The sequence below is a fragment of the Phyllostomus hastatus genome, unplaced genomic scaffold, assembly GCF_019186645.2.
Source record: "Phyllostomus hastatus isolate PE091 unplaced genomic scaffold, TTU_PhHast_1.1 phas_contig_40, whole genome shotgun sequence".
Classification (NCBI taxonomy): Eukaryota; Metazoa; Chordata; class Mammalia; order Chiroptera; family Phyllostomidae; genus Phyllostomus; species Phyllostomus hastatus.
The window spans coordinates 69,693,157-69,714,559 of NW_025333872.1; the positions used below are offsets into that span (position 1 = coordinate 69,693,157).

The following is a 21,403-nucleotide window of genomic DNA, read 5'->3' on the forward strand; positions in this document are numbered from 1 at the left end:
ATATTTAGCAGTTTATTTATTCTTAACTCTTTCGCCTTATGATCAGGAAGAATCTGTATGAAAATAGAAGGCTTAATTTTAGTTCTATTTCAGAAATCTGTGGACATTTTATTAAATGTAACAATATAAAGAGGGTAGATCCTAAAATATATATAGTTTTATTAATAATCTCTTATTACAGGTGTTGGTATGTCTATGAAGAACAACATAGGCTCAAAAATGGTCCATATTGTTATTTCTGTCTACTTCAGTATAGACTTGATATCAAAAACTCTTATTGAAGAGATATCTAGCATATTCTGAACATTCACCTCATGACTCACAGTGTAAAGAGGTGTAAGCAACATTCAGTGATTAAATACTGAACTTGAATATCAGCCATCCTTATTTGTTATAGATGGAAAAAGAAACTCTGTGAGTAATAGCAAAGCAAGTGGCATTTGTGGTTTATGAGTAGTCAGTTGAAACTAATGAATTAGGACTATCTCATCTATCCTACTGTCTACATCTCTTAAGTAAAATCAAAATTTTGATCCTAAATTATAGCCACTTGGGTGGTTCACTTTTTGTTTTAGCAGAGCTAACACGATGAATGTTTTGAAGCTAGAATAAAACAGCTTCACCGAGAAATAAAATGAAATTTATGTAAATGTAATTGAGGCCTACATTTTTAAGGGTCTATATTTTAAAAATAAAGATGGCATTGTCAAAGTGTGATCTTTAATAAAATATACAGGGAACTCATTTAGCATATGAAATTTACTATCCCCTGGGTATTAGGAGTCCAAAATTGCAACTTGCTTAGCAGATGTGAAAAATAATGTCTCCTGTTGCACATTAACTTGTATCAATTCATTTCTCTGTTAGTATCATTATAATATATTCACATATAATCAAGATATATTCACAGTAGTATTAAAGGAAGTACTGTATATTTAATAGTTGGTAAATTATGAAATCATTTTTTCATGACTAAATTATTGCCTTTTATGTGTATAAAGTATTCAAATTAACATCCCACAAAGTACCAGTTTAGTAGTATTGTGAGAGCTTGGAATTTTATCACCTCCTGTGCAGAAACATTATCAGACCAACAATATTTTAGTTGCCTGCCCTTTTCAGAATATAATTTTAGAAATAAGACTTCAGAGAGACTGTAAACTGCCATCTTTGTGGTTTAAATGAAAAAGTTAATGTGTCTCAAAAGATTTTAGAACCCAATGAAGCCATAGTACACACAGATAGAAAATGACAGTAAAAACTGTAGGTGAAATTGAGGCAAATGAACTGTCAGCGACAGGTTTAACTTATTAGAACAAACTTCCTGTTAGGAAAAAGTTTTGATACTGTTTTAAAGAAACAAATGAGTTGCTCCCCCCTCCCTCCCACAAAAAAAAGCTAAAATGAGGAAAGGCTCAGATTTACCTTGAACAGGAGAGCAAACATGTTTGTCTAGCTAATGCAAAGATTATGCTGTCATTTAACCAAGAATATAATTGACCTCAGGTTTTATAATAAACAGACACGAATCAAAATCCTTTCTCCATTCACTCTAGCAAATTACTTTTCTAAGCTCCGTTTATGAGTAAGAATGCCAATCTTGTGGTATAGTTATGAGGCTCAAAGGTGCTATTCTATTTACAATGCTTGACATATAATGGGCTCTGAACAAATATTAGTCCTTTTCTCTTTGTAAGTCAAATACTATGCTGTGTGACCAGGAAATGTTGAGCTTTGTTGTCTCCATTTTAAGATCAAATACAATATACCTTTAAAACATTGAGTGTGTGACAAAGCAACCTGTATTTTGGCTGCTCAGCAGTTCTCTTTGGACATGTTCTCGCCTAGTGCTCAGGTGGTTTACAGAAGGATCAGAAATGGTGACGGGTCCGGCAGGACCTGGGGCCCATGTGATTCCTGAATGCCATCCCCTGTGCCGAGTGGGTGTGGGCACCGTGATCATTCTTCAGAGTCACTTCCAGAAATGGACACAACAGAGAGGAAATGCTGAGCTCAGAGTGGATTTGGCAGGAAGCTAAAAAACTTAAGCTTTGTAGACCCTCACCTGAACAAGTCCCTGTTCAGGCCATGTATCTAGTTTGTGTTTGTAATCTACATTCTTCTCTCTGAAGAGGGACCCTCAAATTAGATAATTTCAGGCCCCGTGAAACCTGGATCGACTCTGACTACACTTTTAGGTAAAAGAAAAAAATTTCAATACCATTTTAAAAGGATGGGTTGGCCAATAGCATAAAAAAGTAAGTTTTGCTCATATTGACCAAATAATGATTTAGTAACCCTTAGATGCTCATATGCCTTTACCTATCCAAGAGGGTGTTCTGTAGTTCAACATTTGCCCAAGAATTACCCGTGTGGAGAAGTGAGAAAGGGGACCACCTGGCAATCAGGAGGTGTGCACTTACATTGCTCAGGTATTTGGATTTTCATGCTTTTAGGTGGGTAAAGAGAAAGAGATAGATAGAAACCAATGTCATATTGATCTGACTCAGTATGTGCCAAACAGTGGGTTAAGCACTGTATGTTTATTATCACATTTTTATTCTCATGTAAGTAATATCATTGAAATTGAGGCTTAGGAAAAGTCAAGTAAGCTTTATATGTTTTTATACAGTGAATGGGGCCAAAATTTAGACAGAGGGCTTCTTAAAATGAAAACTTCAGTTCTTTCAACCTCTCCATGTAGGGGAGGCTCACCTGCCAAGAATCAAGCAGCCACTGAGAGGGAATGGACATTTAACTTACAATCAGACTAATGATTTTGAGTGTCTAACATCCTGCTAGAAACTTAGTACCCTTTCTTTCTTGGTAACTTACCATGTCCTAAGTGCCTGCTGTGTGCTGCCTGTCCCGTGCTGCCCTCTGCTTAGTTATTATGTCTCCAATATTGCCACCATTACCTAGAAGCTTTCCAGATAGTAGGTCGACAGGTAGGTAGATAAATACATAGGCAGGTTGGTATGTAGGTAGGTAGGTAGGTAGATACACAGATACAAAAATACATATACTACTCAAATGAAACTTTCACCATTACTATGATGAGTATCTTTATTATTTTAAAAGTAGCCTTAGAAGCCCTCTTAAAAGTCGTATTGTTTCTTTACATCAGAGTTCAAAATTTTCGTTATTTAATCACAAGACTGAAATACTGCATGTGATTTGGAATTAACAACTTTAAAATGTTTATTTGTAAAACCTATAAAGTGGTTATATTTTGAAATGGATTATTTTCTTTATCTCTTGACCTTTTAATTTCTCTTTTTACATTAAAGATATTTTTTTCCTGGATGATTTTATCCCATCTCCACCGTTGTCCAGTTGAAGACTATAATTGTAACTGCAGTGCTACAGAAGCTTAGGGGGCTGCTCTGTGCATCCAAGGAAGCAGAGCATCATTGCACATGAAATATGTGAAGTTGTGGGCTGTGGCCAAAGCTGAGCTGCAGAGTCATGCAGCCACAGGAGGGTTTAACTCACATGTTAATTGTGAAGTGCTCTGCATTAAAATACTCACTGAACACTAGTCCCAATGTAAAGTCATGGGTAGAAACTTTCAGTAGTCAAATGGTATTGGGAACATTTTAAATATGTTTTCTAAACAAAGAGCAATAGGTAGGTAGGTAGGTAGGTAGGTAGATAGATGCCCTGGCAGGATAGCTCAGCTGGTGAGAACTTTGTCCTGATATGCCAAGGTTGCGGGTTCAATCCCCAGTCAGGGCACATACAGGAAGTGATCGATGAATGCATAAAACAAGTAGAACAACGAATCAAGGTCTCTCTCTCTCTTCTTCTCTCTAAAGTCAATTTAAAAGTTTTTTAAAAATACACGTGTGGTAAGAATAAGTGAGATATGACTTGAATGCAAATGCCTACTCTGTAGTGAAATGGGAAGACTTTATCATTGTTTCTGTTTCAATCACATGATTGTTGGGCAGTGTTATCAAACCTCCTTTAATGAAATGCTTAGTTCTTTTTCATGAATGCTCACCTAAGAAACTAAGTGTGCTCTTACTGAAGTGAAAGATGGCTCACTCTATGAGTGTCCATGAGGATTCTGTATCAGGGATCCAATTATATCTTTGAGTAAAATCTTGATTATGACATGGCCTCAGTGCTTTAGACGGTGACTACCACGTTGGGTATATGGTGGACTGCTCAAGAATAAAACCCTTGTTACATTAGAGATGAAATTGTACTTATACAATTGTATAAATTGTATACATTTATATTATGTAAGTTGATGGAAACAACTGAGGAAGGTCCTTAGTTGCACAGATAGAATTATGCACAGTTCTATCAATGTATTTGCAGATGATAGTTAAAAACTAAAATGGTCTTGTGAGTATACTATCATTTCCTTCCACAAAAGGAGCCTTCTCATTCTTGATGTTTGTTCACAAAAAGTTTTACATAATCCTTGCTTTTAAGAAAAGCTCTTTATCTCCTTTTATTCCCTAAGTCACCTTGCTCTTGCTGATCATAGTATAAGCGAAATCAACTTTCTCGGCGTGTTAAAATGCCTCGGTCTAGAAAGATATGTGAGTTGTCTTTGGAATGTGTCAGTTTATGTATTAACCATAATCAGCCAACAGCATGAGTACCTGAAATGTAATTGAACTTTGCACATGTGAAGTATTTGATACGAATGTGATCTTGGAGAATGTGATTGATTACAAGCAAATTGACAGCCTCGGGAATGCAATGTACAGCTTTTATATTGGAGAAGTTTGTGTTGTTTTGTAACATTTGCCAGATTTAGTTGTTAAAATTTTTAATAGCCTTTCCTTCCCTTTCCCTGTTTTGCTGATACAGATCCACATCCAGAGAACTGAAGGATGTGATCATATGACCTGTTCACAATGTAACACTAATTTTTGTTATCGATGTGGGGAGAGATACCGCCAGCTCCGTTTCTTTGGAGACCACACATCAAACCTCAGTATATTTGGATGCAAATATCGCTACCTCCCAGAGAGACCTCATCTAAGGAGATTAGTGAGAGGGTCTGTCTGTGGTGAGTATCCAGCATGACTTTGAAGAATCTTCCCTCAGAAGTACTCAGGGATGCTAGCACTTAGAAATGCAATAGTCACAATAATGCCGACCACCTGCCAGGTGTTCTAGTGGGGCCTAAACCCCAAAACAGGAGAAAGATATTCTCTCTCCCTTTGAGTTTAAAATTAAAAACTTAAGTTTGTTAGCAGGACCTAACTTACATGAGCAAGCAGATTTTGTTCAAAAAACAAATTATTAATTACACTGCTGAAATATGAAGTCATTAGTCTTTTCAATTTCTGAAACTATTGTAAAGCACTTGTTGAGAGAAACGATGTCACATTTATTTTTGTATTGACAATACCTAATAGCAAATCTTACACATACCCTCTGTTCATTCATGGAGGATATGCAATACAATAAAAAAAATCCATATATTTCAGAGCCCTGTAATGGAGTTCCATTGTATCTGTATAGTTGATAAGTCATTGTATATAGTTTTATTGTGTGGATAGTTAATATTCATAGCTAACAGTAATGTAACGAGTATTAAATGCCCTCATTGCATACAAACCCAAGTTTAGATATCCAAGTGCAGATTTTTCTGGATTGACCTTTTTCCTCCCCCTTCATCCTCAACACACAATATCTTACACAAATATGCAAACGTAAACACAGATCCCCACTCTGGCCTAACGCCACCAGCTTTGTGTGAGGCAGTGTTCTTCAGACCTAGCAGCTGTTTCTTCCCACAGCACTGAACTCCTCTGGAATGTACCCGCTGTGGGATTTCTTCCTCTCTTCTCATCACAAAGAACTCCAGTATGTCTTTCTAGGACAGTCTTTCCTATTTCTGTGCAATACTTCTTAACATCGTCCACATTTCCCCTTTTCTGCCTCCTTTTGCCTAGTTCCTTCATGACAATGTCTTTACATCTCTCTTTAGCCCTCCATCACTGCTCTTGTAAACCATGCCCCTCTCCAGAATCCTACGTATGGTAGTTAATCAGACCAAAGCTGACCTGATGATGTAGTTCCATCAGGTAAAAGAGAGTACATTTATTTCAAAATTCACTTTAACTTATGGAGACTGGTGCCATCATTTTCTAAAATCTTGTCTGATTTCTATAAAAATGTCCCTCTTGAAATTTAAACCTAATTTTCCATAGCCAACAGAATTCAATATGGTCAAGATTGGTTTTAATAATTTTCAGTGATTTTGTTTATTTGCTTATAGTGGTATATACTATAATTATATAACCGATATTTACTGATTAGTTAAGCGGATTTGGGAGGGATAGCCAGGTACTCTAAACCCTATTTATAACAGTAATATCATGGGAAAACTAATTGCAAATTTCAGTGTTGAGCTGTAACCTATTTGTAAGTACATATATACACAGAATAACCTAAAAACACAAAATCTTCAATTTTCTGCATTGCTAGTTCTTTTCTTTCCTACTTCAGTGCCATTTTGTGGTGCAATGGTTTCTCCCACTCACCAGAATCCTCTTCTCAGATCAAACAGGAGTCGAGTTACATAACAGCCAGTAGAATGGACAGCTTGTTGACACTGTCAGCAGGGAAATATTTTCTCTGTACCATTTTTTTCTGTTTTATTTAAAAGTTTTATGGTCGACTTTCTGTAAATGGTTTTCTGTGGGCCTATTTTGTATTCCGTGTGTGTACACATGTGTCAGGACAAACCTGACAACACACGGAGCAGCCGGTGTAAAGCTGAGCTCTCCCTCCCACTCGTGTTTCCCCACCTCCAGCACAGCTGCCGCTAACTCCCAGTGGGCCGAAACATCCAGGGCAGTGCTGCCCACCTCTCCCATCTGCACAAAAGGCGGGAAAAGGGGTTACTCTGGAAGTCACAAACCTACCTTTTTCCTGCCGTATAAGAAGGAAGATGGATTGATCAGAGCAAAGCCTTCTCACCCTCTCTCCTTGTGTGATGCAACCCAGTTTGCTCCCTCAGTTTGGGACCACTGCCCCCCGGTGTTCTTGGACAGAGACAGAGAAGGGGCCTGCTCTTCTCTCACAGCTGGGGGATGGGAGCCATGGTCTGCCTTACATGTGGCCTTGTGCCAGCTGCAGATCAGAGGTTCTGCTCCTAGAGAGCAAGGAAGGCCATAAACCGGAGGATGACTGGCAGCCTCTGACATGGGAGTGTCTCACTGGTAAAGAATAGGCAGATTATTCAATGAATGGTTTGGGGAATAAAAATGACTGAGAAAAAATTCTTCCTTCTCATATAATTCATGCAAATATTCAAAGCATTAAATCAAAGCACATAATGGCAAAGAAAATATAAATCTTTAATTGATTTCTAGATTGCAAATAATTTATATAAACAAAAACAATAGAGCCCCCTCCAATAATATATATATTTTTTTAAAGGACAAAGAAGTCTGGAACTAAAATTGAAGAAATAGAAATAACCAATAAACATGTTTAAAAATATTCAGTGTTAGTAATAGAGACATGTAATTTAAAATAAAATGCATTCGTGGACTATTGATTACCAAATATTTTGTCAAGTTAATATTCAGTGCTGGACTTTCATACTCTGCTGAATGAATTGGAAATTTTGTGCAATTTTTTTGCAAATAAAAATGATAGTAATGTGAAGAACATTTTAAATGTTTTTTTTTGACAGGCCAACAATGGTTTATTTGCAAGTATAATTTAAAATAGCAAGAAAAGGAGAAAATAAGTGTAAGAATAAATTAGATATGATAAGTGGATATGATGAAGTATTATTTTAAATATCAAGAGTGGTATTTTGAAAGAATTGTTAATGATCTAAGAATAAGAGTGTATGCTTCATCCCTCAAGACAGTTTCAAAAGTAGATGTAAACATATATGAAGCATTGATTGCATGATTATAGTAAGTTTATTGCTTCCCAGAGAAAGAAGGCAGGTAGCTGGGTCCTGGACTTCTGTAATGTTTGAAAAAAATCAGTGCTATTACTTTGTAGTCCAATTTCATAGCTATTAATATATACTAATATATTGAAATGAAAATATACTAATTATTTTAAAATGAAGTATGAATGAGCTTACTGAGCTACATGTGCAGGAAAAAACAGACTTTTTAAAATACGCAAGCCAATATATTCTAAACAGCTCAGCATAGCTTTTAGAATGTACAAAATATAATTGTTCAATGAGGTTTAGTATTGCTTAATTGGATTCTGTCATGGTGAAAAATATAAGTAAAACCCAGGGTTAAACATTGTGTCAGTTGAATGGCAATCTTTTTAAATCAAATGTTAAAAACTGTATTTTCTGTCAGCCTGATTATGGTTCCAGTGGGTTCCAAAGACCATTCATTTCTCAATAAAAACATGGACATTTTTGTTTTACTCCATTATGATTCTATTTTTTTACATATAATTGGCTATTCTAAATTACTGTCTTTCACTTGTAGAATGGATTGCTGGTTTCTTCTTAAAACAGCCACGCGATTCTACTGCAAAGCCCTTCCATTCCTCCCTCCTCTGTTCTTGCACTGGGGCTCTGCAGCTGCACTGCGGGCTCACATGCCTCAAGATCAAGGCTACTACACAAAGACAAGATATTACATATTAATATGTTTTTGTGTGCGTGTGTGCCAGTGCCTTTCAAAGTTAGTGGGGTTCCAGTTGTAAACTCTGCTGTGTTTGCATGGAAGCAGAGTTGATTATCATCGGTGCTCCATTATTAATTTAGGGAGGAAAAAGGCTGGTTGATGCCATGTGGCCTCTTTGTCTGCATTTAGCCTTGGCACTTATTGTAGAGTGCTTCCTTTTTAAATTTGTTCAAATGATTCACTTTGATAACTTTCAATGTACTGTAGGTTAATTGGTAGCTTTCTCTAACAATAGTACTGAAACATTCCACTTGTAGTTGTTTATTAGGTGTTCATATCATTAGTTTTATTTGTACGCAAGTAAATAAGTCACTTTTTCAGATGTGGGCTTCAGCAGAAGCCCTCCATGGCACCTATACTAGCTTTCCATTTCGTGAGCCAATTCCATTTTCGAGACACAGCTCAGAATGTGCCGCTCCTTTCTTAATCTCCCAGAATCTTGAAAGTTGAAAACGGAAGAGATCTAGAGGAAAAGCACACATGGCTTGGGCAGAATAAAGTGAGCCTGTAGCTCTGGGGGTTTTTTTCTGTATTTTGTTTTTTGGGTTTTTTTTGGTTTTTGGTTTTTGGTTTTTGCTTATGAAGGATAAGTGATTTTTGAAATGTGTGACTAATGTGCCCAGGACTTCAGTGAACCTACTAAACCTACACATGTATGTTTGTTCTATACCTGATGTATTTCCTTGGGAAAATATTGCCTTAATTATAACCAGACTTCTTTAAAAGAAAATAACATACACTCTCTGGTATTAAAAAAACCATGCTGATTTTGCCTTTTGTTTTCCAGCTGGAAAATTATTTGTTGCACCTCTAATCCTGGTCCTGGGATTAGCACTAGGGGCCATAGCAGTTGTAATCGGTAAGAAACACTTAACATGCCTGAGATGAGAATTCTCTGAGTGCTGTAGAGTATGAGTGCAAATGCTGTACTGCAAGTCTGTTGTTGAGTGGACATGATATCTGTTCAATGCTCGCTTTAGATAGGCAACTAATGTATGATTTACAGATTCAGAGGCTCATGTTCCATACAGGATGCATTTGTGTGACACTTGCTCAGTCTATGGACACGTTGAACCATGTGTATTACGAAGCATTATTAACCCCCTTTTAACACCAGTATGAATACAACTAGTATTTTAGTGAAAGAGTCCAGTGGACTAGAACCCAGATTTTCCAATTCTGAGTTTGGGTCGGAGCATCAAAGAAATGATTCTCTGGTACACCCTTGGGTGTTTGGTTTGTTGTGGTGAAAGAGTGCCCTGGATGGAAAAAGATACCTTTGATGTGATAAGAACATGTACCCAACATATACTGAGCACTGACAAGTAGAAAGTGTATCATTAACTCGTATAGTTTATTCATACAAATGTATTAAAATATATGTTTTAGAGCAGTGGTTTCTCAGACTCTAGCATGCTTTAGAATGATTTGGAGGGCTGTTTAAAGCACAGGTTGCTGGTCCCGCCCCATAGTTTTTGGTTCAGTGTTGGTGCAGGGCCCATGGTTGCCTGGTTCTAAAAAGTTCTCAGGTGATGCTGATGCTGCTGGTCCAGAAACCACACATAGAAAATCATTGCTTTAGAGAATACTCAATTAAATGGATGATTGTTTCAATTAGTGGATGGAATTTTCCTCTAAAAAAACAACTTTTCATATGTAAAGTTTTATTTGGCAAGTAATTTGCATGTATAAGAGAATTATAAAGTAACTAACATTTCAATTACAATGAATGGGACTTTATATAGTAGGTACTATTATTATCTGCATTTTTCAGTTGAGGAAATGGAGGCTTCCCAGGCCAATCATAAGTGGTAGAGATGGGAATGAAACCTGACGTTTGGCTGCATGGCCCAGGCATGGTGTTCAGTAACACGTTAGTGTGCCTGAGAATGAAGTGTGGATATCACAGCGTGCAACTGGTGTAACCAGAGTTCATGAAGAAGACTTAAACCTCAGGTTTGATGGTTCGAGAGAAAATATCCCATCTTCAAACTGGTGTCACTGAGGTTGTTAAAGCAGGGAGAGAGCTAAAGAAAAGTAATGAAGAATGAAATCTTATAGAAGTAAATGCGTGTAGCATAGGTCTCTTCCCTCTTTTCATCTCCATGTATTGCTAAATAGTGGTTATGTGTAAATCATTCACCAAATAGAAAATTTTCAATTCCATAAGCCTAAATGCCTCTCCTCCTAATGAGCTTAATGTTTTTTAACCCCTAGGTTTATTTGTATTTCCTATCTATTGCCTTTGTAAAAAACAGAGAAAACGATCACGGACAGGTATGCACTGGTGAAATGCAGATGATTTCATCTAACTAAGCTGGTCCGGGTAGGAGCTATACAGAAGGGCACACCCAGCGGAGAGCTGCGTCCTGAAACAGACCAAGAGGAACCTTCCACCATCCGGAGTCCCCGTGGGTCTCTGCAGTCCACAATGCCTCTAGCTCCAATGCACTCCCAACATGGTATCCTGTCCTTCCCTTATACTGATTGCTGCTTTTAAACAATGGTCACTTCCTTACACTATAAACATCTGTACCATAATTCTGACCTTCTTATTGCGTCTTGGAAGAAATTATTTTAGATAAGAACCAGTTACCCTCAGAATTGTCTGAGAGTGCCTCGCCTGAGAATTGCTTGGACTGTCTTTGTACCTGAACCCTCCTCCGCGCCATCCTGTTAGACTTGGTGTGAACAGCTGAAGTCCCAGCTGTACCAACAAACAAAGCCACTTCTCAGAAGATAAAGGCTCACGCATACTCCTGTTCTCATCTGTGGCCCAAGCAGTACGGTTCCTTCATCCTTCAGATGGCATACTTGTCAAAAATCTCAGTGCCCGAAGGGGAACTAAAGAAACTAAATTAATAAAAAGAGTCATGAGTTACTGAACTGTATATGTGTAGGGATATGAATGTGATGTGTGTGTATATAAATATCTGTTAAAACGAGGCCCAATAACCCTGTACTTGTCAAGTTCCATGCCTCTATACTGTTTTTCCACGTTTTCATAGATATATTTAAAGGTGATGGTTCCTTTGTGGGTGTAATTTGGGAGTGTGCTGAATTAAAGTCAATATAGACAACAGGCTATTTTGATGTTGACCCTTTCTATTTCTTGCTCTCTCTTCCTCACACACACACACACACACACACACACACACACAGAAGTGTGTGCCTCATCACCCCAAGGATTATCAAACTTTATAAAGTGACAAAACTCACTGACTGATTTTTAGCAAATTTTCAAGACCTGAACACTCAGTCTTTTCCAATTTCATCTATTTTGGCATACATGCTTCACTGTAAGAATAAGTCCTTTAGGCAAAATTAGTTAATTTAAGTAGCAAGTCTGCTGTAGAGAGAACTGCTGACGCCTTTAAATAATCTTTATTCTGCTAAATTTTTAAACAACTTGTAATTACTGATAATTTTGCTTTAGGTAAAGGTGTAGTATTATTAGCTACCCCACCCTCTTTCTTACCTCTTTATTTCTCTGTCTTTTTTAATTTGTCCCCAAGTTTTTCATGAAAACAAATACTAGTTTTGAAACATTTTCCTTATGTTTACTGCTCACATGCATAATAATATGTTGGTATCTTACGGAGGGATAATCTGAAAACAAAACTTTTGTGTTTATAGGTTTATTTAAAATATAAACTGCTTTTGGAGAAAGAAACCAAAAAAATGAAGGAACTATTTTCAGGAAGTTTTACCAAGCTGAGATGTCTTTAAATATAAGAAAGGGACAAGTAACTAAATTATGTTACTCCTTTGTTCTCATCACTAAAGTTCATTGTCAGAAAGGAAGTAAAGACCCCTAAGAAGCCTAGTTTTTATTTTTTTCCAATCCTTAAAAATACCTATCTACATAGACGTAGCATTAATTTAACAGCAACCTTGTGTGAATTGAAATAGATTATGTGAGAAAACATGCATTAACATGGATAGGTTGTCTTGTTGGTCTCCAAGGTTTAAGAAAATTTATGACTTTTCTTTGACCTAAGAAGTTCTTGATAATGAAGTTTACTTGCATAGATAACAAGCCAGCACCTTTCCATTCTTTCTAAATGACACTCAGAATAGCTACACTATAGCTTCGGGACAAGACAGTTTCCAGCTAGAGGAGGGTGTACCATGTATGGTTCTGTAATGACATATTACTGAAGCATAACATGATTCAAGAAAAAGTGATGTGCTTTAGTCTTACAAAATATAGTTCCTTTCAGTCATCTGTCCATCCATTCATTTGACAAATATTCATTGAGCCTATACTACATGCTGTAGTGTTAAACTGAGAGAAGGAGAATTTCCATCATGAATCCATGTAATTGTGTCATAAAGTGCTAAATGTTAGTGAACTTGCCTTTCGCAGACTTAGGTGTTAGTTAGACAATATGTGAGTATGATCATTCTAAATCTAGTGAATATGTTTATGTATGATATATATAATATTTCAATAGAAATATATGGGCATATGTATTATCCATGTATTTATGTATGATATATATGTATACATATATAATATTTGCATAGATACATATAAATACAGATGCCACATACATATATACCAACTGACTAAATAATGTGTCCTCTGGTCTTAGATAATCTATCTTCTTAGGTCATTGTATCTGTCGTCTTTGGCCTACTCAGGGATTTTTATTTCTTTCTTTAAATAACTTATCTTTGGGAAATATTTTTATATTATTTGGAAACGTCCCAGTTTCCAGTTACAAAGTGGCATCTGTTCAGTGCAGGCTGCCCCATCAGCACCGCACAGGCGTGCACCGTGGGACACAGGGCCGTCCTTGTCCTAGCACGCCAACTTTTTAAAGCTCATGTACGCGTAGCTCCCAGGATGAATTCTAAACTACTTTAGAGAAAGAAACATACACACAAAAGACATATCTTTCTATCCAAAGCTTGTCCTTTTATGTTTTTATTATAAATTTAATATACAAAGGTGGGCAAAAGGAGGTCTACAATTTTTCATATGCAAAATAATACAATAATTAATAAATAATAATACAAGAATAAACTGTTTTGCATACTCGTAACTGTAAACCTACTTTTTCCCACCTCCATATACCTTTTGTAAAAAAATCAAAACCATATAGAATTATAAAACACAAATTTATCTGTTTAACTGACCCCTTATTTTCTAGGGGTAGCCACTGGTAGTCATTTGGTTTTTGTCTTTCTGGACACTTTCTACAGATGTACAAGTAAATGTCTGTGTGTACACATATCTGTGTGTATATTAGTTTTGTACAAATGGAATAATAACATTCTTACTGTCCTGTGACTATTTTTATTTTAGTATATATTGGTAGACACTTTTCCATAAGAGTTTAAATAGATTGTCTCATTCTTTTGTAAATTACTACATATCCCACTGTGAAGCTATACTTTAATTTATTTAATCAGTCTCCTAGTGAATGGACAAGATTGTTTTACTTCTCTATATAGAGCATCACTGAAGATCCTTTACATAGATTGTTGTCACTTTGTGTTGACATTCCCATAATTTTTAAATTTGGTTTTTATAAAATATTTGTAATAAAAATTTAGTACATTTTCAGTGAAGGAGGTCATAGACATCATTAGTATATTTGATATCTTTTTCTTAGATGAAAAAAGATTACATAGAAGTACGTAATTTTTAAAGAAAAAGCATCTTTTGCAGGATAATTTTACTCCTGCTTAATAGCCAAATACAAATCTGGCCAAAGCATATAAAAGAAAATGAATCTTATTCCAATTAAAATAACATGTAATGAGACGTCTACAAGATATGCAAGAAAGATGCATTGATATTTGGATGGCCTAGTTGTAAAACTTGAGGGATTTAAATGAAATAACCAAATCAGTCATACTTGTCACATTGTTGGTAAACACTATCCATGTTCATGCATGTTGCTGCACAAAGGAACTTAATTCTGCCATTGTGAAAAGTAGGAAGCAGTATGTTGCCAATTATGAATGGCCACATTTATCCATAGAAAAATAAATAGATTGTATGTAAGGTTCGGTGGTTTGTTGGGATGTTTAAAATTGTGGAATAACGTGAAAACATTCCTCGTACAATGAATCCTAGCTGTTCCCTAAGAACCTCTGCCTGTGGAGGTAATGCAGGGGGTCCAACCCTTTGGTACAAACAATATCCTGTTTCCACCCCTTGATTTTCTGATAGGTGCTATTGTATCCTGAAAGTAAAAGAGACAGGGAAACAATCAAAAGATAATTAAATACCAGTCAAGTCCAACCTGATATCTTTAATGGTACTTTTTCGGCAGTGGTGTCCGGAGTCAGTGGTGCCTGTCAGGAGGTACCTGTCCTAACACCCACCATCTCCTGAGTCCCAAAGCCCAAGCTGAGCCTTTATCTTTCAATCCTGCCACCCAAATCTATGGCCCATGGCTCCCCTAACATACCATCAAACCACCACAACCTCTCCCAGTCCCCGGTAACTCTCCCCAACCTCATTTATCTCCACTCCTCTGCCACTCTAGCTCCTGTTGACTAGAAGACAAGAGGAGGGACAGGAGTGGGTGAAAACTCACCATGGCAAGTGCAACGCATCAGTATTCCTTCCTGACCTTTGTCAGAGTACAGTACATTTGTCAAGACATCCATCCAGCTTCTCCCTCTTTTTCATGTTTTTAACATTAGACTTTTTTGCTGCCTGCCTGGTTAAATTCATAATTATTTTTTTAAAACTTAGTGGCCTAAATAATACTAATTCATGTACTTCCTTAAGTAACCCAAAATTTTTTTAACAAATTTATGCCAAAAGCCATTTAGATTTTAATTTTATAAGTAAGCTGCACATATGCCTTAATGCGAGTCTTCCCATTGGGTTTGTGTGCTTATCCTTTCCTGTTTGTGGCTGAAATCTATCCCAGCTATTGAAAGTAATTCTTCTTGTGGTCAGCTTTATTATTTGTGCTAATATCTATTAGTAATATAGCCTTAAAATCAATGCACTTTAAAATATTTGTGCCATTTAAATAATTTGACAGATTTAAAGAAACTGATTACATATATTTGATGGAGACAGTAGAGTAACAATGTTAGCAAATATGTGTCACTTCTTTAAACTTGGGGTGCAATCTGAAGCTGAAAATTTAGAGCAAGTAAAATATACCTAAAAAACTATAGCCAAGTTTCTGTAGTAAAAGTATAGTAATTATGTAGCCAAATTATAGTAATCTTAGAAATTGGTATTAGGAGTTCAAACATAGCAAGCAATTAATAAATGTTACCTTATAACCTTGTTAAAAAATTTGTTTAAAATACCAAGTTAATTTCTACTGCAAGTTTTAAATTCATTTTCATATTTCATGAAATCTCTAAAACAAATTCCATTGACTAGAAATAAAAGTAAATGAAAACTGTCACCAATAGCAAGTTTGAGAATATTTGTTTTTCAAATCCTCACAACATAATTATGGCATTTTCCACCTCCTATGGAAAATAAGTTCCAAAATCCCATTTTTAGTATGTACAGTCACACTTACTACTTTAATACAACTGAAATAATTTTATAGAATTATCAAGATATGATCTGAACAAAAACAGAAGCCCAAAAGTTGGGGAGTATTCAAGGCTGTAAAATATTATCTATTGGATGCAAATCAGTAATGCAAACCTTTAAAAGAGAAATGCAGTAGAACTCTTTGCAACTGTGGTTCTAAGGATAGAATACTTGTTTCATAGTTAACAGTGTGGGGGCTTCCACTGTGCATCACTGCTGCGAGGCTGGTAGCTCAGTTGACATAACCAAATCCAAGAAGCAGAGTCACAACAGTGCAAGACTTGTAACTCTCCTTTTGGAGCATTACCTGAAGCTTTCGTATTTCACATACATAGTGCCAATTTTAGAAGCATGTAATTATGCCTGTGACAAACTATATTTTTGTTTTGCCTAAAGAAGAGAATACTGTTTTGAGAATAACAAAATGGACATAAAAGGCAATAAATTATTTTTAAAAAAACACACAAAAGATTGCCAAGGCTTTTTCTTCCACTTCCTTTTAGCTCATAAAAATAAATTTCATTAGGTGTATTTAACTGTACATTACCTAAATTATGCAGACTTATTACATTAAAATATTTTTTCAGATCTATCCCACATTTTAGTTACTCTGTTCCATCATTAATATAATTGTTTAAGATGAAACAGTTATTTTTTCTATTTAATCGGTATTGTATTTTTCCATTAATATTAAATTACTTTCTTCCGTGCTTGTGAAGTGATACCCTCACACTTCAACATCATGTTTCTATTTTCTTCTAGATTTCTTGGTTGTCTTAACTTTTTCGCTCTGCAGTTCCCTTCCCATTCTGGCCAAATGTGGCCTAAGTTCTTCTCACCATTAATTCCTTTGACTCTAATGAAATGAAATTTAAACACTGAAAGGACTTCATAATTTGGCAATGGTAGTGAACATAATTTACTTTGGCTTATTTTATCTGTAAATTGAAATGTATCAGGAGAACCTGGACAGAGTTGGAGAACCCTACCCAGCCCTCTGACGAGAAGTAAAATGAATGAGAAGATGTTAGTTGGATAATAGAGCCTAAAATACTCTACCACCAAGCTTCAGAAATTGCTTCACGAATATTTTAAGGTCAATATTGTGTTTGCCTATTAGTTGAACAACACGCGCGTGTGGACATGCATCCAAGCTTGACACCGAGTCATTCATGATTCATCCAAAATGGCTAAATGTATGGTTTATGGTCTTTGTTTTAGCCAAAGTCCTACAGCTTGGACTGGGGGCTGCATTTATATATATAAGTGTAACATTTGTATATAAGACTCAAGCATGAATTCATAATTAGGACTTTTGAACACATAAAATAGATCACATTGACTCCAACTGATATTAGCCCTATTCTGGAGAAATCATTTGTTATTTGCAAATGGTCAACTTCTTCATTGATATGATTTAGATGTAAGCCACACTCAAGATATATCTAGTATTGGTTTAGTACGTGACGTGGGGAAGTCAATCAGCCATTAAAGAGTCCCAGAAATTGCAAAAATAGATACCTCCTTGTAGCTGGCAAGCCGCGCTTTCATCAGCTCCCTGCAGGGTTGTTCGGTGTTCCCCTCATGCCCCACGTGGGGCAATAGTCTCAATAATCTGGTAAATTCTTAAAAATAACATTCTTTTCATTAACCATTATGTTCTCAGTTTGTCCAAATATACTTTCATTGTTCATTTCAAGTAAATACTACCTATTTGATATAAATATTATGTTCCTTTATAAAGAAAATTCTGGATAAAGTAATGATTTTTTAACAGCTAACTATAAACCCTTTTTCTAAAATGCATTTTTTTAAAAGTTCCATATGGCAATAGTTTACTTTGGTACTTGATCATTGTCATTGTAATTAAAATTCTGTAGATGGTATTGAAAAAAGTAAACCAACCTTATAATTTATATGAAACCTAGAACAGTAATTGATATATATCTATGTAGATATAGACATATAAATCCATTTACTTTGACAAGGACAATCTGTTACAGATTTTTAGTATCAAAGTTAATTGACAATCTTATTGCTTATGAAAGCAATTATTAAGTAGTAAATTTTGAGAGATCACAGAAATAATTTTATGTAGAAGAAATACAAAACAGTAGCATTAAAATGTTATGTTAGCACATTATTTATTAAGATGCCACAATGATTAGTTTATTTTTATTTTAAACAAAATTGCTTATAAGACATTCATGAAACAAATATATTTATATGTATGTATACCTATTGTAAACTGGGACAATTAAATTATTCACATTCACCTTTTTCACAAAGAGTGTAAACTACTAAAATGGAAATGTTTGGATGTTTAATATATTACTATATATTCAGAAATTGCAGTTCTAAGAAATAATTGTCATGTCCTATTTGAAATATCAGAATATATCCCATTTTAATTAAATTTTCATGGGCAATAGCAAATGAGAAGAAATTTTTAATTGTAAGGTGGATGACTTTCACTAGTAGTTTGTTCCAGATCTTGTTCATCATTTCTTTATATTATGATTTTTCATTTTGTGTAAAATTTGCAGTTATTTTCCAAATAATGTGATAATATTTTTGTTTAAAATTAGACTAGTTGAACAGAGATTTTCTTTCCTACGTCAATGATATTGGAAAATAAGTAATTTTACTGTAATCTTGTAATCTTGATATCATGTAGAAATCCCTGAAATAAAATTGGAAAGGAAAAACAAATTCTGTTGAAATGAAAATGTTGGGAAATAAGAAGTATTTAGGACCTTAATTTCTTACTAGTAGAGTAATCAGCTTCTTATTGCCAAATGATTATTTTGGTGTGTTGGTTCCATGAATTGTGCTTTTAATGTAATGCATAATTCTCCCTGTTTTACTGAAAAGAAAGAAATTGGTGAATAAAAGCTAGGGAAACTGGGCCCATTACCATTTTCCAATAGCACTAATGTATAGTTCCCTTTAACCTTTCATACGGTGCTTTGTGTGATGAGAGTATGTAACATTTATATATGTTATTGGTGCCTTATTTTTTTCACTTGACTTTATTTCTTATCTAAAGAGCCATATATTTTTTGTGAGTATTCCTTAGTCCCTCTATTTAAAGCCCTGATGAGACAGTGTACCTTTAGGGTTATATATAGACTGCATATTGCTACCTTTCCGCTGTATTATCTCTAGAACAGCAGGTTAGTCGATGTATTTTTCTTAAATTCATTGTTCATTGTTAAGGTGAAGTATTAAAAGTATATTAAACACCATAAATTGAAACCATTATAACTGAAACACATTTTTAAACCACAAGAATGATGATAAGGTTTAAAACAGGAGGTAGAATGTCTATCAGTCTTTATCTATAGTTCTTATTAACACACAGTTCCATTGAAAAAAAGCATTAAAAATAAAAGAACTTGACCAGATCTCTACAATTTGTCTTTGGCAATATGTTACCTGTCATCAACGTCCACACGGATGCTGAAAGACCATGGTGTTTGCAGTTTATATGTGGTTATTCATTCACAGTGGGCTGTATCGACATCAAGACATTTTGTATAATATATTATTTTGCTCGTGTTGGTCTTGCTTTTTGTGTTAGCTTTATACAAAGACTAGTTCTGTTGTATTCTTTATGTACTATAGTATATAATTCAACTTTTCATGATGAATGTATAATGAATAAGTAAAATAAATCATATGCTTAGAAAAGACAAAGACACAGGCTGTATATGCAAATATGTGTAAATATTTGACAAAAAAAAGGAAAATAATCTTCCTGCCAATAGATATGTCCTGCTGGACAGGACCTGGAAATTAACAGATTTTTTTAAAGCAGTGAAGTTCAAAAATCTATTACCTCAAGAATTTTCAGTAGCTATGTGTCAGTGTACTGCTCCTCCTCAGTAAATGCCCTCTCTCTTGCTGCTGGCAGTAAAAGCACCCAGTGTCAGCTCACACAAATTCCAGGGGCAAGTCTTTCCAAATGAATACCTTGTGATATTTTAGAGTCTAATTTTAGACTTTGAAAGGTCCCTATGGCCTTTTATTGTGGTTGGGCTTTCTTTTTATTGTTTTTGTTGGCTGTTTTAGAATGGAAGGGCGATCTTAATTACGAAGTCAGATCTCATGGAAGGACGGAACGGCAGTCTACTAGGATGAACCTGTAACGGGTGTCACCTGTTCTGATGGTCACCGTCTGGCTGTTGTACGGGTGGTGTGGAGCCCTGTGTACTCCTGTAGTGTGTGCAGTACCTTATGCTACATCACCCCGCCATGTCTAATAAAGTTTTTAAAAGAGAAGAATCTTGTCTTTCTTCCAATAGATTTGGAATTTAAGGAAATTAAAAGGTTACATTCGAAAGTGTCAAACATTACATGTACATAAATGAATTTCAAAAGAGGGAAGCCATTTCTGCACTAGATTCTAAGAATGGAGAAGCAGAAATGAACAGAAATCCATGGGTGTGCTGTTTGGAAGGTGGGCTATGTTGGGTTCTGTGTCATGATTTGAGGAAAGCGCAGACAGCAGTGAAGATCAGTCTAAAGATTGTGTGTGGGGTGTGAAAAAGCAGCAAATGCTATGGAAGTAAGTGTGTACCTCAGGGTGGTGCCTGCCCCCTAGACAAAGCAAGCTAGACTGGACACCCTCAACATTAAACAGAAGAACTTCCTTTCACATATTCTATAATCACCACCAAATCGGTGAATTATTTTTGCCTGTGTTATGTTGAGACTTTCTAGCAAGAAGATGAATCCCATGAGGTCAGCGATCATGTGTCCCCTGGACCTTCTATAGCAACTAGTAGGTACATCACAGGCATTGAAATGCTTGTAGAATAAAAGCAAAACTCTTCACAAAAATTTAGAGATTTTCTCAGGATTCCTCAACTCCAGAAATGATGAAGCCAGGGGTTCAGATTAGTGTTCCTTCTCCAGATGGGCAAGTGCACTAGATTTGAATTAACAGAGCAGCAGGAGATGGAAAGAACACTAGAAATAAGGAAAGTTTGGTGATACTCTGGCAGTCATACAACAAAGACTTAATTCAAACTCAGTGCTGCTGCCAACCAGTATGCAGTTTCTTCCCCTGGGCAAATTATGACATCCTCTGAGAAAACAATAATAATAATATAATTCAAAAAAGGGAGATACCCTTTCCCAATTTCAACATTCTTCACTCAGATCTCCAACTCCAAAACACCAACAAAATAAAAAACAAGTCAGAATTGCCTTTGTG

The 21,403-nt window shown here is 35.6% G+C and overlaps 1 protein-coding gene across 2 annotated transcripts in view; it reads left to right on the top strand.

Moving 5' to 3' along the window:
- RNF217 (ring finger protein 217) overlaps positions 1–20,466 on the top strand; it is a 115,510-nt gene extending 95,044 nt beyond the window's left edge. Inside the window, exons 4-6 of one of the 2 annotated variants that reach the window (XM_045842666.1) lie at positions 4,831–5,032; positions 9,439–9,510; positions 10,869–20,466. In XM_045842666.1, the coding sequence (XP_045698622.1) occupies positions 4,831–5,032; positions 9,439–9,510; positions 10,869–10,942 (348 nt within the window). In that variant the 3' untranslated portion in view covers positions 10,943–20,466. The remainder of the gene's footprint in view (positions 1–4,830; positions 5,033–9,438; positions 9,511–10,868) is intronic. The other variant, XM_045842667.1, reaches the window with a different exon arrangement.
- The last annotated feature ends 937 nt before the right edge of the window (positions 20,467–21,403 follow it).